Source organism: Pungitius pungitius, chromosome 19, assembly GCF_949316345.1.
Source record: "Pungitius pungitius chromosome 19, fPunPun2.1, whole genome shotgun sequence".
NCBI lineage: Eukaryota > Metazoa > Chordata > Actinopteri > Perciformes > Gasterosteidae > Pungitius > Pungitius pungitius.
In genome coordinates this window covers 8,215,039-8,231,519 of record NC_084918.1, presented here as the reverse complement: position 1 = coordinate 8,231,519, position 16,481 = coordinate 8,215,039, and the positions used below count along the sequence as shown (strand labels likewise).

Sequence of the window (16,481 nt, the reverse complement as noted above, 5' to 3'; positions counted from 1 at the left end):
ACACTTCGCACCTGATGAATCTGCTTTTTAGTTGTCTTCTCGGCACTCTGCAAATCTGTACCTGGTCGCGTGCACCTCACACCCGGCATCATTCACGGTGCACACTGCATGATAACATCTATATATATATATATCGCACGTTTCTGTAAAAATCAGCCCTGATTCACTGTGCATAATCAGGACTGATTTTCGTCAAGGTGCAAACGTGCAACAGTGCCTTGAACGTCCCACACATGCATTCGGATGAATCCCGCGTGACGCCGAGGCGCGTGTTTCAATCATTGCTTTCCTGCTCACTAAAAGCAGGCTAACGTCCATCTGTATGTATGTGTGTGTGTATGAATGTATGTATGTGTATGCAAATATACAGTCGCAGTGAGTTGACGTGGAGAATCACTTACACGGGATCAGCGGGTGCCGGGTGACCGCCAGCTACGGTCTCTTCCACGTTATCCCAGACAATGGTCAAACAAAAAGACGCGGAGGGATGCGCAGCTGCGAGTGTAAACTTCCGCGACACCTGTCTTTCTCCCGGAGAAATTCGGGCTCGCCTGCCCCTTTGCTACTCGGCTTATTATCCCCCCCTCCCTCCCTGCCAGAAGCAGCAGACGCAGGCACAGCTGAATGGGCGATCACGAGGTTTGTATTACACGGAGGAAGGAGGGAAGGAGCGAGGTGAGGGATTGGCACCCAGCCTTGATTCTTCCTGTTTTCACGGTGACGCCGTGGTGAAGGGACCGAGACGGGAAGCTGCGGGTTGGAAATCCGATCTGGTATCTAAGAGGGGGGGGGGGATAAACTGCAAGCACCTGGGCATCCTGTGCTTCCAATTTGGCACTGTTGCTCTTCAAGGAAGAGGAGGAGAAGGAGGAGGAGGAGGGGGTGGGCACTGTGGTGGCTGGCTCCATTCACAAAGTCACTCGGCGCTAATAACCTCGAGAAGAGATGAAAACATCTCAACTAACACACTGTTTCTCGGGTCTCTGTCCAGCTTAATCGCCTCACTATCTCAATGAACTGTAGTACTCATTTCAATTCAGTAAGAAGTAATGGTGAAACTTTATACATCGGATGCATTAACCGTGTATTTTTTTTAAATCTACGAAAGAAACGATTGAAAATAGAAACTCCAAATATAAATCTGCAGATATGCTAATTCCCACCAGTTATTTATGAAAAACTAACGTGGTCTCCATCACATTCCCATTATTGTGTTTTTGCAGATGCACTGTAGAAACCAAATGTTTTCCAGAGTTGTGGTCTGGCCGGCTGAGGAGAAAATGGGGCTGTTTGTTCTCTTTATTATTGCAAAGCCTTCTGAAAAAGAACGCTGACAGTTGTGCTTTGAAAAAAAAAAAACTTTTTCTTGGCTGTGGTACTTGCTAAACAAGGTACATTTTTACAAGATGAATTGCAATAAGGATACTTCAGAGAGACTAGAAATCAAACTGGGTTCCTGCCTTCTTCTCTAATGAAGGCTGCATTAGGGGCCTACTTCAAGGAAAACCCTTTTAAATTAGTTTTTCTCATGGTTACACCCTATTTTTTAGTTACAGAAGCACCTCCATGAGTCATCACAGATTGAGTGCTGGAAACGTGTGTTCCTATCTTACGTCACACCCTTGATATACATCTACAGGCGTCACAACGCTCCTGCTGTGAGTCTCTGTTTAATCAGGTATCTTATTCATATAACAGGTTCAATGTACACAGATAATGCAAACACCAAATGTACTGTAAATATTTAAGCCCAGAGAACCCACAGTTCATCAGGGACATTCACACACGCTGTGTTGAATTCCACACAGCAAAGTTTGGCCCGAAAGAGGAATTGCATCACTTTTCATTTAAATATTTGCTCTCTCTCTCTCTCTCTCTCTCTCTCTCTCTCTCTCTCTCTCTCTCTCCTTCTTGTGTGCGGTCGTCCTCATCAACCCTGTGCACATCCTTTCCGGCCTAGAAATAGGAATTTAGGTACCAAGCATGAACCAGACATTAACATCGACTGATAAAAGCTACATGTGAGGTCACTTTAAGCTCACTTTTCTAAACCTCATCTTTTAGAGTTTAGAGAAATAACACATGGCTTCCATGCCCTGTTTTCATCACTTTTCCTGCAAGATAAAAAACATGGCAATATAACCCATTGAAAAACAAGAGGCAGAAGAGAGCAGGGTGGAGCAGGGTGGAGGAAGGGGTCCTGCTGGGGTTCTACGTCAGCAATCCCCTGGCCACAAGGGCATTCACATACGTGTGTTTGAGTAAAGCTTATTAAAGGCTTCATGCACAGTGTTTGTGCCTCGGACTCTGCAGCCCAGTATGACACGTCATCTACTGTACATCTACAGGTGTGAGGTGAATACATGTAAAATCTCTTCATTTTGAGGCTTGATCCATTGAACTTGTTTCTGGGTACGGCAGGTGATGGGAACATTTCGGCCCGGGGCATTTGGCTTGAGAATATGTGCATTTGCACACTGTAATAATCCTATCAAGCTCGCGGCTGGGAACAGAGGGAATATTCATGCAGTCGTCGGTGTGAAAAGGCAATCAGCAGGTCAGAGCGGTGTGCTTCAACACTTATCAGCAATGTGCGATAGATTTTCTGAGCACGGGAGCGATCAAAGCCTGCCCAGGAGCTCTGATTGCTAAAGTGGAATATTTAGAGTGACTAGAGAGAGCAACGCGTTCCGCTACCTCTATCCATGTCACATGCTGGTATCGCAGTGTTGTGTGTGCTCCTGTGTATGTGTGTTCAGTGTTTCCATGTGTTTGCGGGCACATTAAAGTTGGAGGTCCGTGTTCTCTGGGTCACTTAAAGCAAAGAGTGCCTTTCTGAAGAAAGTTATGGAACCTCTATGGTTTTCCTAAATTTGCACAGGGATCACATTTCCTGTAATAAAAGCACAGTGACATCTCTGTGTTCATGCAGGCAGCACGTGTGTCCGATGCACTTTTCCCCTCAGTGATCCATGATCTATGTTGACCTACATTAGCCTGCCTTTCAAGTCGGGAATCAACTTATACCAACATATCGCTTCACCATGACAATGTCAAAAATATCATTTCTAATTGAGGGTATTTGTTAAATATGTTTAATTCTCTGATTTGAACATCTTTATAAAAAGAGAGAATAATGATTTAAATGTGTACATTTTAATCTGACAGTCTGAATAAACATGTGCTGGGCTCTTTATTTAACTGGCTTCATGCACTTACTGGTGATTCTGTTTTTAACATCACATTGCAATGATTTGTGGGTAACGTTATGGGAAAAGATGCTGACTTATCGGAAAGGGCTCCTAATGTCTGCCAGAGAGCCGCCTAACACAAGAATTTGACAATGGGACAGGACTGAACCCTCACAGACTGGGGGAACTCTCCTCAAAGCTGCGTCACACAACAAATTATGCATAAGTAGATGTGATGTGTTTGAAAAAAAATGCTAACCTAGAGGAATTGGTTATGATTACCCTGTAACCTACAAGTGGCCATACAGTAAATGTTGACAAGCCCATATTCTGTTATTTCTCAGTCAACCAAAAGAAATTAATAAAACACATGATTTGGTTTAATATTTCTGAAGGGATTTAAGCCCTAAGGGATTTAAGCCCTTTGCATTACAGCTCCTGCTTTCTTCAAATCATCTGCTCTCTATATACTAATACCAAGATGAGCAACTTATTTGTCCAGTCTGCAGTTTCTCAGCATATTCCATTCAAACATATACATCTTCTTTACGTTTGTGATTAGGCCTCGTGAAAGGCCTCGGCCCACTCAGCATGACTAATTGCCCGTAAGTGGGCATCGCAGTGAGCACAACAAACACATTGTTGCGTGCATTGTTCCGTTATTCACAGTGTGGAGAAAGGGGAAAATGGATGTACACAGAGAGGATTAAAAGAGAAGAATATCCATTTGTTTTCTTCACCATTTGACAAACGCTTTTTTTAGACATCCCCAGGGTCGATGAAGCTTCATTGACGGAAGGGATTCGAGAAGTTATTTCCCCCGTCACAGCCAATAAACAAGCGCTGATTGTTGAGTTAAAGCGGAAAATCACACACGTGATGGAAACTGCTTTAGCTCCTCATTGCTCCGGACACGATTCAGCCTTGACGGGCGGTACTGGATGGAACCGGTTTTCTCAGGTGCGGCAAAATGCCTACAGAGCAGATGTTCATTAAGACTGATTTGCATTACACAAAAAAAAAATGCAACGCATGAACATGGTGGGTCACGGAATGAAAGGTGTTTGGGAAACCAGAGGTGAGACCCTCCTGCGCGCTGCTCCAACGCTCCTCAGAACAGAAACATCTTCTGGCCCGATCCCATTCGACCGTGTTGTGTGTGCATTTTAGCACTCCAGTAGCTCATAACTAATTATTTTCCCTTCCAGTGTTTGGAAACCACAACATATTGACAGTCTGCTCTATCTCCTCCCGGACTATATTAGTCACACATCACCCCCTCCCCTCCTCACTCCTATGTTTATTTCACAAGTGTGGATGAGTGGGAGCCCGTTTGCCAGCCGCTCCACTTGTTGCTCGCCAATAGATTTCTCTGGCCAACGTCACTGTTTACTAAAGAGGTGTTTCTGTTGCTCGCCACCCACGTTCAGCAACGCTTGTTAACACGTAGCCACCTTTGAATGAGCTTCTCGGCCGGGACCGTGATCGTGGAAAAGAGTGTAAGGAAATTATGAATTCGTGAAATGCCTTCAACTTTTTCAACTGCTGACTTCTTTGCATGAATGAATACACTTTGATGATGCAAAATGAAAGTAATTAAAGCTGAATGAATCACTTATCTATAGGTGGAACAAAGATGTCTCACACACAGAAGGAGAGTGACTTTAGTAGGTAGACGTCACACCTCGACAGCTTGTTGGGATTTTCAAACCCTCCGAGTTGGTTGATGAGAATAATCCGACACGTCAATCAATCAAGTCAAAAAAGTTTAAGAGATCTATTAAGAGAAAAAGATACATCGAGCAATTCCCCGCAGGTGCACCTGGAGACTCTCTTCCCTTGAAGAGTCTGTCTGCTGTTCGACTCTGACAGTCTTTATAATCTCCTCATGCCCTTGAAAACTAGTTTGAGCCGGTTCATCCTGGATGGTTGTTGCACGGGATGTTTTCACTGTGATCCCCCCTCTGTACCATTCTGTGCTATTTATCTTCACGCTTCCTGGACTCCTTCAACCCTCATTTCCCATATTTGCCTTATATGGTCACAGCGTCATTTTTTCCTGCATTGTCACAATATCTGCTCTGTAAGAAAAACAATGTAAAAAGCACACTAACAGGAACATACATCATCACAAGCTTGACATGGCAAATGGTTTATTTTCTTTAACATTTACCAGAGGAAACGTTTAAAAACAATATTTACTGAATGATGCTAAAGTGATGAAAGTCCTGATTTCAGCAGAGATCTGTTGTGCGATACGACAAAAAGAAGCTCGTTTTAAGGCCTGTTTGTATTCAAATAACATGACGTCCGGATCATGTTCACACAGACACAACGATCAGTCCAGTTCCTGTAAACACAACACAGGGAAAACATGTTTTTTCGTTTTTTTTTTCATGGATGCACATTCACCCAACAACAACAGCCTGTGCAAATGTGCACGTGTGGCAGCAGCTGGAAACATCCTTAGGGCAGACACGTCCGTCAGCGCGTCCACACCTTTCCTCCTGCAGGATACCGACACGGTCGGCTCGCTCCTCTCGTCCGCGGCTTCAAGCCCTCAGGGGCAGCGTTTGATTCCAGCTCCTTGCTGCCATGGTAACCAGGCCAGAGAAAAGGATGGGATACAAACGAGAGATAGCGAGAGGGCACGACCCACACTACGTGCACACCACGTCTGACACTCTCTCCCGTGATGTTGTGTTTAGTATTCTGGCCGGAGGTTCGGCGGTCGGTGTGCTGCGAGCTGGGCTCAGTGAGCGCTTTGATACTTGTGCCGCTATTAGGATCATTTAGGAGCTGCAAGACACTTCATTAAAATGAGGTGTTTGATTACCTGCACACAGGTAGATTTATTCCCAATACATCATTGAATGCTGCTGCCTGAGTGATCTACTCTCAGAACAGACCCACATACAGTGTTTCCATTAAAAAGAAACGTCACTGTTTCACGCAGGTTTGGAAGCGCCTGCCCTTAAAACCTGTCCTGTAATTGTGTCCTCGTCTACAGCGCCTACAGGAAGCAGAGAATCTGACAAGATTTACCGCACTAATCGAAGGTGCTTCATGAAAAAAAAGCTACAGTTTAACGTTCTTTGTCATTTTAAACCCTTAAAAGTTTTTTTTTTCTATTTAGCAAATGTTCCACATGCTCGCGTCTGGTTTTGTGCAGTGAGATAAGAGTTTCCCAATTCTTTAAACCCCTCTAAAGACATTGCCTCCCTTGAGGTGTGAAATCCCCAAAGAGCCCCCATCCACTGGGATTTATGATTTAATTGATTATACAGACTCCAGAATGTTCTCTCTTGGTGAGAGCTTTGATGTTGAAATGGGTACGTTATGGGTCTTTGTAGACGGCTCTAGAGGGCTGCATTTGGAGCTGAGCCCTTTTTCCATCTGCCTGCTGTGGGAGGATAAGGGCTGTGATTGGCGAGTGCTTTTTTATTTAGTGAAAATGTGATGTGAGATTAAAACCAAATACTGTGGCAACATGTAGGACTCACTTTGAGTCGAATGAGCGCACCTCTGTGCGCGAATGCGCAAACAGCCAAGGACACATAAACGAGGAGGTGAGACAATAATCCCACTATGTTCAATGAATAACACACAAATTACAGCTCAACCACAGTGTTTTTCCTCAGTCTCATCCTTGGCTTCTTCTGCTGTTTCCACACGAGAGAATTAAAAGCCTCGCTGCTTTTCTCTCACTTACAGCACAAAGATGTTACCGAAGCAGCTGCACACGAGAGGGCAATGCGCTGCAGAGAGGTTTTGATCCGTAGTCACACTTACGAGAGTTACATGACCCGACATACGCACAGTGTTCACGTCGTACCTCTGCCACAAGCAAACCACCTCCTCTGCCAAACACACACGCGCTATCTGCACACAACAAACACAGAGATGTGATTGGACGTGCTATTAGGGGCATGACTGACTTTTGTTTGGCTCGACAAATGGATTCCTGAATAGGACAAATTTCACCTTGAAGCACAAGAAGGCTAATTGACTGTTATGTCACTGGTTCATTTCATCTGGAAGCAACTCCTCTGAAATTGGCTATTTGTTTAGTTTTTATAGGAATACATATCCCAGAGCATTAAAGATAAGCTGTTTTTTTCTTCAATTCACTGTAATATTGCTCTATAATTTATTGTCCCAACACAATACTTTTTTATGTGACGGGAAGAACCCTCACACTCTCCAAATTGAAGATTGATTTTCTTAGTTTTCTTAGATTGGTTTTCATAACGAGTGTTCAGACAAATTGCAAAGACAAATTTCTGAGACGGGGGAATGAAAATGGAGGGACGCAATTAGAAAAGAAATACGCTCAGTGGGGCATATTGACACATAGACAAATTGTATAGCTTACAGCTGACACTTGTTACCAATCACATGTGTTTTTGTTCATTCACCCAAGCAACCAATTATCTTAACTTAGCACTAAGACTGGAAGCAGGGGAAACAAATACACCTGTCTTTAGGGTGCAAATAAGTGTGTTTTCCAGAAGTCTATTGAACAGGTCGGATCAGCCTTTCGAACAAAAACAAATATTTCATATTATTTGTTGATCAATTTTCTTCCTTATTATTTATTTATTACTTTTTCACAGTGAGGATTACACAGAGAAACAGGGAGAAACTGTTCAAATAGTTTCAGGCAATTTTTTTCCACACAGCAAACAAAATTCCATTCGTCTCAGTGGTAATTCAGCGTAGGCGTTATTTTCACCTCAAAATCCGGGCAAATATAACCCAAACTATCCACATGAATAGATACCAGAAGACCTTTGTGAGACAACTTCCCCTCTAATTTGGGTCAACCAACCCATTAACAAACGGGGCAGTAAGATAGTCATCGTTTCAACGACATAACCCAAAACATCTATTACTTTATGAGTCAAGTCTCCTAATCCAGATGTTGTTCCTTAAACCCCATTCCCTGTTTTTCTCCCATCTGTCGCTGCTGCTGCCAAACAGCTTCCGCGTGGACACAAACTCATTTCTTCAAGTGTTTATGTGTCACAAATTACCTGTCTTCTCATCCCTGGTCGGAGCAGACAGTTCTCACAAGGTCAACAGCTGCTAGCCGTAGAGCTTTATCCTCCGACACATTGACAGCATCTCACAGCAGAGCCGCTGACAAGTGACACTTCCCCCCCATAGGGAGGGAGGGAGGGAGGGGGGCTAAGGGATCCAGAGGGTGGCTCGGCATGGCAATTTCCTTCAGTGAACTCCCTGCAGATGCGTTCAAAAAGTTACTTCAAACTTGAAGCGGTGGAGTGAGTAACGGAGACTTCACTCCGCCTCGCTGTGATCACCTTCTCTTCACACGAGACGTTGATGAAAACTTGTAACCTTGGTAACTTCATTTCAGCAGGTCTCAAGCGCAGTAGGACCGACACTGACATGTAACTGCTCGGTGTGTCCGGTAAAGCCATGTTCCTGGCTGACACGTTTGTCCACTCAGAGGCCTTTTATTTATTTTTTGGGGACGTGCTGCCAAGTCAAGCGGTGTTTGCGGTTCTGCTCATTTTTCGCTATTCCCTTCCTTTGTCTCCTGACTAAACATCCAGTGCTTCACTTCCCATCGTCAGCCTGCAGTCTAGCCAGTGGTCTCGCTGGACCTCCGGGGAGAGGTTTGCAACAACAGTTTCTACACGTCAAGCGTATCTCATGAGAAGAAAAGGAGGGGAGTGGGTGTGTAGATTGGGAGATGGGGAGGAAGAGGGAATAACCGCCCTTCATTCTCCAGTCGAAAAACTGTAACTCGCTGGGAAATTGCAAATGCTTTCACAATCTTTTTCAGGTTTGTTGAGGAAAGAAGAAAAATTGTTCACCGATAAGCCAGAGGACAACCAAGTGGTACATTGCCTTTTCTTTAACAGGAAATTAATCTTATTTTCACAGCGGTGCATGTTTCCAATCCTTGCCGGAGTCAATTCCTCTGACCCCCCAGGCCTGAGGCTTAAGGACATTAGATTCTTTCCATCTTGTAGTACACCTTGAGACAGGGTGCCTATTCATCTATAACCCCATAGGGAGCTGCATTCTTTATGGTGGGCTGTTTTCAAGCCCATATAAACCCCCACAGAGGTAGGCCGTTAAATCCCCTCAACATGCAGTCTAGATAATGTGAAACATACTGTACCATTTAAGGAGAAAACAAAGTCAAACAGAGAAGGTTTCTGTTGTTGATTTTCTGTTTTTCATGAGCAGTTATTTTCATTCATACCTGACGATTCCTTGCCAATGTTCAACTAAAAGGAGTTCCACAACCATAAAGATGTATTGAGGTTGATAGCTGTATATTCCAGTGAGAAGGGGAATTACCGTAATGCTTAAAGGCTTACTAGTGTTTGGATCAATGCAGAACTGTGTAAACAGCCATTATGCCGATACACATAAGAGAGAGAGAGAGTTGTCCACACTGAGCCAGCAGACTAATTCCCTGCATAACGCAGCGTTTCTTCAACATATTACAAGAACCAAACCCCCAGTTTTTCATTTGTTATGTACAGAGTTTTGACAGCACAAGATTCCTCTGTCTCTTCACTCTGTCTGCACTCTCTGTAGTTTAAACAAACAGTCACACACCCACACACACATACTGGCGAGATCTACAAGGCAGGCATAAGTGGAAAATCTCTGCTCTTTCAGCAAGGTTCTAGGGGGGGGGGAGTTTTGGAAGGGGAGGCCCCTCAAGATGTCTGACATGTTTCTGCAGGACCGCAGGCCACTGGCTGGCGGGGAGCTCAGGCTTGTGGTGGGCTGCTCGTCTGCGTGAAGCTGGCATGGCCTCTCGTTCCGCTGCATCTGTTCCCCATTAGCAGAGCCGAGAGTATAAAGCAGGGCGCTCACAGGGGCTGAGGACACTCGAGCTCCTGCCTGGATCATGGGGTTTACCGTCTGGCTGTGCGTTCTCTGCCTGCAGGCGAGCCTGCTGTCACACGCCCTCGACTGCTCAGGAGCGGCGCGCGGCGAGCCGTGTGTGAGGGGACGGACCGCAGACGGACCGGTGAGAGACGCATTTCTAATGGGTGGATGTGATAGTTAGAGAAGGACAGCGGTGACCTGAAGGTGTTCATTACGCATCAGTCATCCTCCGTGCTGTTGTTGCTCTGTAGGTGTAAGTGCAGCCTGTTGGAGTCGATTTAAACGTTGTTTGCCTGGACCTAACTATATAATAACCGACACGTCTTTGAAATGAGAGTGGAGAGGTTCTGAAAAATCAGCACATTCTGGAGCAAGGACGCCACAGAGCCTTCAAGCTGACAGTAAGACAGGTAGCTACATGTCTGATGTTAAGTCAGTTAGATTTTGATTTTAAGAGAATAGTACGTTTAAAATACAATGAAATTAGAACATGTTTTGGGCCTATTTCTCTCTCAGATTGATATTCAGCATGTAACTCATTAGCATGTGATTAGAGATCTGAAATATTGAACACTCTATGTTTCATGAAAGGAATAACATCTTTGAGCCTTTTTGTACTCTCAGTGTAGGTTAATATGACTAGTAGTGTGCCAAGTTGTTCCCCAGAAAGGTGTGGTCAGGGTTCCTACAGCAGCTCGGGGTCAGTGGCTGAATGTAAGTGACGATGTGCTCCAGAGTGTGTCAGGACGCCAGTAGACAGTCCGACCCTGACCCGTAGAGACGTATCATTTCTTTTCTTAACAAGTCTCATTGTAAAGGTTTTTACAGCCACCACATCAAAAATAAACCCTTCTGCGAAAAAAAAAAATCTTTCAGCTCTCTTTCCGGCTTTTCATGTGGCTAGCGGCTGTTATACTTTAAACTTGTGGTTGGTATTTTGTGTGGACACATTTTCTGTCCGAAGTATTCACACTCATCTGGATAACAGATCCAAAGGTTGCCAGGAGTGAGGAGGATTTCCACCCACACATCAAAGAGTTTTCTTTTGGAATTATGTTCCATCCGAGGGAGCTTGGGCTTTTCCGCGGTTATTTGTGTTGTAATTACAGAATACGCAAGGCTTCAAACGATGTGTGGACCATACTAATAACCGATGGATCATCTTCTCAGAGGCTATATCTGCTTTAGTTGACTTGAGTTTTCCACAAAAGTTACTTGTGTTGATGAAGGAATGGATTAAATTAGTAATTTATGGACTCTTCAACATATTAATGTGCAGCGGAGATCCAGATGGATTGTGGCAGGTTTTGATGAGGCTGAATTTTGCTCAAAACACACACACACACACACACATTAGACAGGACAAAACATCTTGTTATTTTCTTACAGGGAAATTGAATGAAAGCGTAATCAATGTGAAGGGGCCCGACTACTAAATGGTGACATATTCATGAATAGATAACAAACGTTTCAATCAGCGTCTAGTGTCTGTATGCATTGAATCACCCTGCAGTGTATGAATATCAACAGACTCTTGATCCCTCTCCTCTTCCTCTTCTCAGTACGATGATCAGAAGGAGCAGAGGGCGCTACCCTCAGCTGAAGGGCTGGTATGTGTCACCACTCACTACTGCACACCTCAAGGTTATTGCTCAAGTATGAACCTTTCAGTTTCTGTCCTCCAGTCCGAGGCAGTTTGCGTCCGAGTGCATTGCAGGGTCACGGGTTGGACGTCATGGTGCTAGAGAGCTAGGGGAAGACAAATCAAAGAGGGGAAATAAGTGGCGTGGAAAGCGGGAGGTAGGCTGTGATGGGTTGAGACCATTCTTTCTTATAGAAAACACAAAAACACAATTAGGAAACTGAATAATTAGATAACTGTTACTGCTACAAATGGTGCTATTATGTAATTGAGAAACCATGGCAGCTGAACATACTGAAGTCCCTCGCCCCCTAGCATTGTGTGTATCCCTGCAATAACTGATATTGCAATCATCCCTCAAATCTGAACTATACGCCTGTTGCGCCGCAATTTATGCTCAAATGTTCCACAAAGCTCATGTGAAGACCAAAGCAATCATCAGAATGCAGGTCGACAGCCATCACCACAAACACTTCAAACGGCTGCATTTTGTAGCCTTGTGCTACTGTCTTTGTTTTCAACTGGCTCCAAAGGGGAGAAAGGGAAGGAAGTTATTATCAAATACTGGACACAGTAGGGCTACATTTTTATCCGCACATTTGGCGGGGTGAAAGAAATGATTGATTAAGCCAAGGGCCTGAGGCTCAGTTTTTTAATTTACCCCGAATTTCTAATTAGTGGACCGAAAACCTGTTGTTTATCAAAGTGACACTCCATTTATCGAGTGGATAAATAGCAGTGCTTCACTTCTGAGCAGATCAATAGGAAATGCAGGAAAGGGCCGCAGCCAGTGACAATAATCATTTTACAGTTTCCATCCCTTAATTGCTTCCCTGAATGGGACGAGGACAGGACACGGTTGGAAAGGACCAGACAGGAAAGGAACAAAGGACAATGTGCTCCATTCAGTTTCCCCCACACATAAGACTCGGCTGTTTCCCTCTTAGGCTGTGAACGTGGTTGTGACAGTCTCGTCCTCGTAGGTTTTGTCCAGACGGAGGAGACAGTCGGCGCGGAGGGGTCCCACCCACCTGAGCCTCTCCAGCCTGCCCGGGTCCGTCTCCGTCAAAGGTTTCCCTCACACTCTCACCCAGGTAAACCACTTGTTGTTAGTCACACCGGAGTCAGAGTGAGCAAAAGCCAAATGCGGGGGAAGGTGGGGACTGGTTTGCTGCTGCTGCTGCCGATGCCAAAGCGAAGCGTTAGTCATAATCTGAATCATCGGTACGTGCACACATACAGGAGGGAGCCACAGAAACCACGGTGTCTGGTCACGAAATTGAGAGAGAGAGAGATGGATGATGTTTAAAAATCGAAAGGATTGTGTTTTTTTCCCTAAATTCGAATGCGATTCGGTGGAACCAAAGAGATCTAGATCTGGTATGCAGGGTGTGTCAGCGTGTGTACTAATCCCTGTGTCAATGGATTCTCAGGTTGATAGGTCCAGGCGGCACTTGGCTCAAGCTGCGAGTGAGAAGAAAAAGAACCAGCGTAAATCCCGCCCTGGCTACCTCTCCCTCCTTAGCAACGACAAGACATCCAACCCCCTACAGGTGAGTCTCCATGGCAACCCCCATGCAGAGGAACAGCTGGGGCGAAGAGGCCCAATGTGCAGGGAGAGTTATAAGGCCACCTTACTTTGTTTGATTGGTTCACTTTGGACTAATCGGTCCGTTTAAATGGCTCATTCAGGCCCCGTTCTTTCAGTTCTCCACTTGAAAAGGTTTCACAATCTCTCTCTTGACAATAAGTTGATGCCGTAAGATTTTTTTTTTAACTCACCCTTTTGTATGGAATTTCACTCCTAGGTGATAAGAGCAAAAAGACAGGTGAAGGCCGAGCCTCCCAAGAGGAGTTCAGGCCGCTCCGGGGCCTTCTCTGTCCTGGTTAGTCATCACATAGTGTTTATTCTCCTATACACAACGTGATAGATCTGATTGGTACCTAAATGACATGTTCTGTGCTCTCCAGGGAGATCCTCAGAATGACGGACAGAACGACAGACCCAGAAGAAGCACACTGAAGACGAGTGCTGCAAAATGAAATGCTCTCTCTCATGTTGGCAAAGCAGGACAAGGGGTGTGAACAGTAAAAAAGAAAATCCCGCCAAAAAAAACATAAACAAACAATGAAGAATTTCTGCTTATTTGGTTCATGTCATTTTGATGCACGTGTCAATCATTACTGTTTTAACTGTAAGCTAACTTACTTGTCTCAGCCAGCCTGCACTTGCAAATACTTTTTATACACTATTTTAGGGTTACTAATATATTCCTGCATGATATAAAATCAAGTCACACATGATCCTATGTTAATATTATAGTTTGCCATTTTGTTCTAACCTATTTAATCATAGATTCCTTATGAAGATGGGGGGTATATTTTTGCATAAATATTTCTTGTCTTGTATCATATTTCAATAAAGGTTTAGTAGAGACATTTGAAGAGAGAGTCTTTTAACGTTAAATACTTTACGCTCCACTGCGGCGTCTTCTGTCAACTTGATAATAGCTTTACACTCTCAGCTCCATTCAGAAATGGTATAACCGTAGCAGTCTTTCCCTCTCTCTTTCCAAGAACGACACGTTACATTTTCCACTCAAAGGTCTGTGAAACTGAGTGTGACCGTTTCATAAAATGAAGTACCATGTTGTTGAAACACTGCTAAGTCCTCCAATGACAGATGGCAAGTGTTCCATGCATGGTGCACGGTTGGCAAAGATGGCCGCAGAATTAAAAAGCAGAAACCTCTTTTCTATAAAAGTCTATTTATATTATAAAAGTCAGGGGAAAATAGTTAAGTAGGAGAGAGAAAAAAATCTAAATTAAGTCCAGACCATCTGTTTTTTAGGAGTCAAACTTTCTATTTAAATTGCTTGTGTCGTTTCTAATTCATTTGGCTATGAATGGAAACACAGTATAGACCACAGGGTTTATTGAGTATGTCTGCAGGACACTGACGTAAATGCGAGCGCCAAATCCGATCTCTGTGGGCGTCTCTGCTTCTGGGTCTCAGTTTACAGCCTATCAGACATAACAAATCACCGGTGTCACGACACAGAAAACCGTGCTGCCTTGTGATGATGTGCATGTTCCCTTTATAATAAAAGCAGCAAAAAGGACATTGCACTGAGGCCTACCCAAATGTAATGTCAACAAAAGATCCAGCATGCACTCTGATAAGGAAAAGAAAGCCTGTGTAAAAGTAAGGCAATCTAAATGAATAGGATGAGTCATCCTCTGCTCATCTACTGATCAAAGCCCTCCGCTCATGACGTAGGTATGCAGTACTCAGTCTCATCTTTATGGTTGTATGGACACAAACAGGGAGCAAAGGGAGGAAATAACCAGACAAAATGTTATTTATAAACTTGGCATTTTCCCCTGAAGCAAATAATCGATGCATAATACGCTTCAGCAGCTGGCTCTGGGAGAATATAGATGTGTGTGAGGTCTTGAGCTGTTGACAATGACATCAGATAAGATTAGCTGGTTGTGATCTGTCTCGGCGTCATCTTTGTGGCAAACAACCACAGGATGCCATTCAGATTTCCCAGAAAACTGCCATGCTCCGATAATGACCGAGACCGAATTATTCCTAGTTAGAGCCAACAAGAGAAACACAGCCTCAGCTCACGCCTCTGTCATCATCTCTCACACACACAAACACACACACAAAGTCTCTGTGATGGCTGCCAGCAGCGTATCACTGGCTGACTGTGCCCTTGGGCTAAAGCATCCGGTTGATGACCGGGTGGAACAAGGCATAAGTGTCAGCAACGTTACTCAGCGCAGATAAGCTATTAACATAATCAACCATATGAACCCCTTTCTGCTGGCGATGTAAATGTTGAATGAAATGTTCAGACCATGTGTCAGTGTGTGCGGTCAACACAAAGGGAACCCGTACAGCGCGTTTCAGTCGTTGCGGTCTTCGTGATGGCGTTGTTTCCGCTCTGCTCTGGTTTAGGGTTAGGGTTAGGGTTCCATCCTCCCCTTGGGAACAAAGACGGTGATAATCGCCTCTGACTAAATCATTTGGAAGCCTTCAATACATGTAGGGTTGCGGTAGGAAAAGGCGCAAGCAGCGAGATATGCCACAATTTGCCATAAAAGCGTCGGTTTCGTGTGCAGTTAGTGGCTTACGGTCAACATCCTCTTCAGGCAGCGGGAACCACGGCGTAAGTAATGGTTTCCGTTCAGAGGGGCATCTTTTCCCATAAAACATGCAATGTGGGAAAAGTTCCATCTTCAAGGAGAATGAGGTGGACTCAACGCTGATATTCAACGAAACCACAGTAATGAAAAACAGGAACTACTCTGTCGTTCCATGTTAAAAGAGAGTTATTTGGGTCAAGAGATACACAGATGTTTAAAGCCAAACCTCTCCTCGTTCAACACATCCAGGGACCCATCTTTGAATTGTTCAGCCTTTCAGCAAGGACAGCCAATGAGAAAATAACCGGAACTGAATGATATTTTGGGACACATAACAATCACAAGGACTGAAAACTATCAGCACCTCCGAGGCTCGCTAGCCAAGACATTGTTCTGGTTGGTTGGGTTTAAACATTTGTACGGCTTGCTTCATACGTAGTGTAGGCGCGTGAGAGTGGAATCAATGTTGGTGTCCAACTCTTGGTAAGAAGTGTAGTCCCCACAAATGGTAACTTCATTCTTTGATTGGTGTGAAATAGGTCATCTACACTGCTCCAAACAACCACAAGATATTTTATGTCAACAAAACTGGACGCACAAGAACGCAACGT

At 44.4% G+C, this 16,481-nt stretch overlaps 2 protein-coding genes across 4 annotated transcripts in view; one reads left to right on the top strand and one right to left on the bottom strand.

Moving 5' to 3' along the window:
* myripb (myosin VIIA and Rab interacting protein b) overlaps positions 1-566 on the bottom strand; it is a 79,569-nt gene extending 79,003 nt beyond the window's left edge. For all 3 annotated transcript variants that reach the window (XM_062559227.1, XM_062559228.1, XM_062559229.1), the window contains exon 1: positions 402-566. The gene's annotated coding sequence lies outside the window, so the exon portion shown is untranslated. The remainder of the gene's footprint in view (positions 1-401) is intronic.
* A 9,365-nt stretch (positions 567-9,931) lies between these two features.
* si:dkey-12l12.1 (uncharacterized) lies at positions 9,932-14,157 on the top strand. The gene is made up of 6 exons (XM_037456701.2): positions 9,932-10,212; positions 11,633-11,680; positions 12,696-12,806; positions 13,146-13,265; positions 13,521-13,598; positions 13,684-14,157. The coding sequence occupies exons 1-6, from the start codon at positions 10,090-10,092 to the stop codon at positions 13,753-13,755; spliced, it is 552 nt and encodes a 183-aa protein (XP_037312598.2). The 5' UTR covers positions 9,932-10,089; the 3' UTR covers positions 13,756-14,157.
* The last annotated feature ends 2,324 nt before the right edge of the window (positions 14,158-16,481 follow it).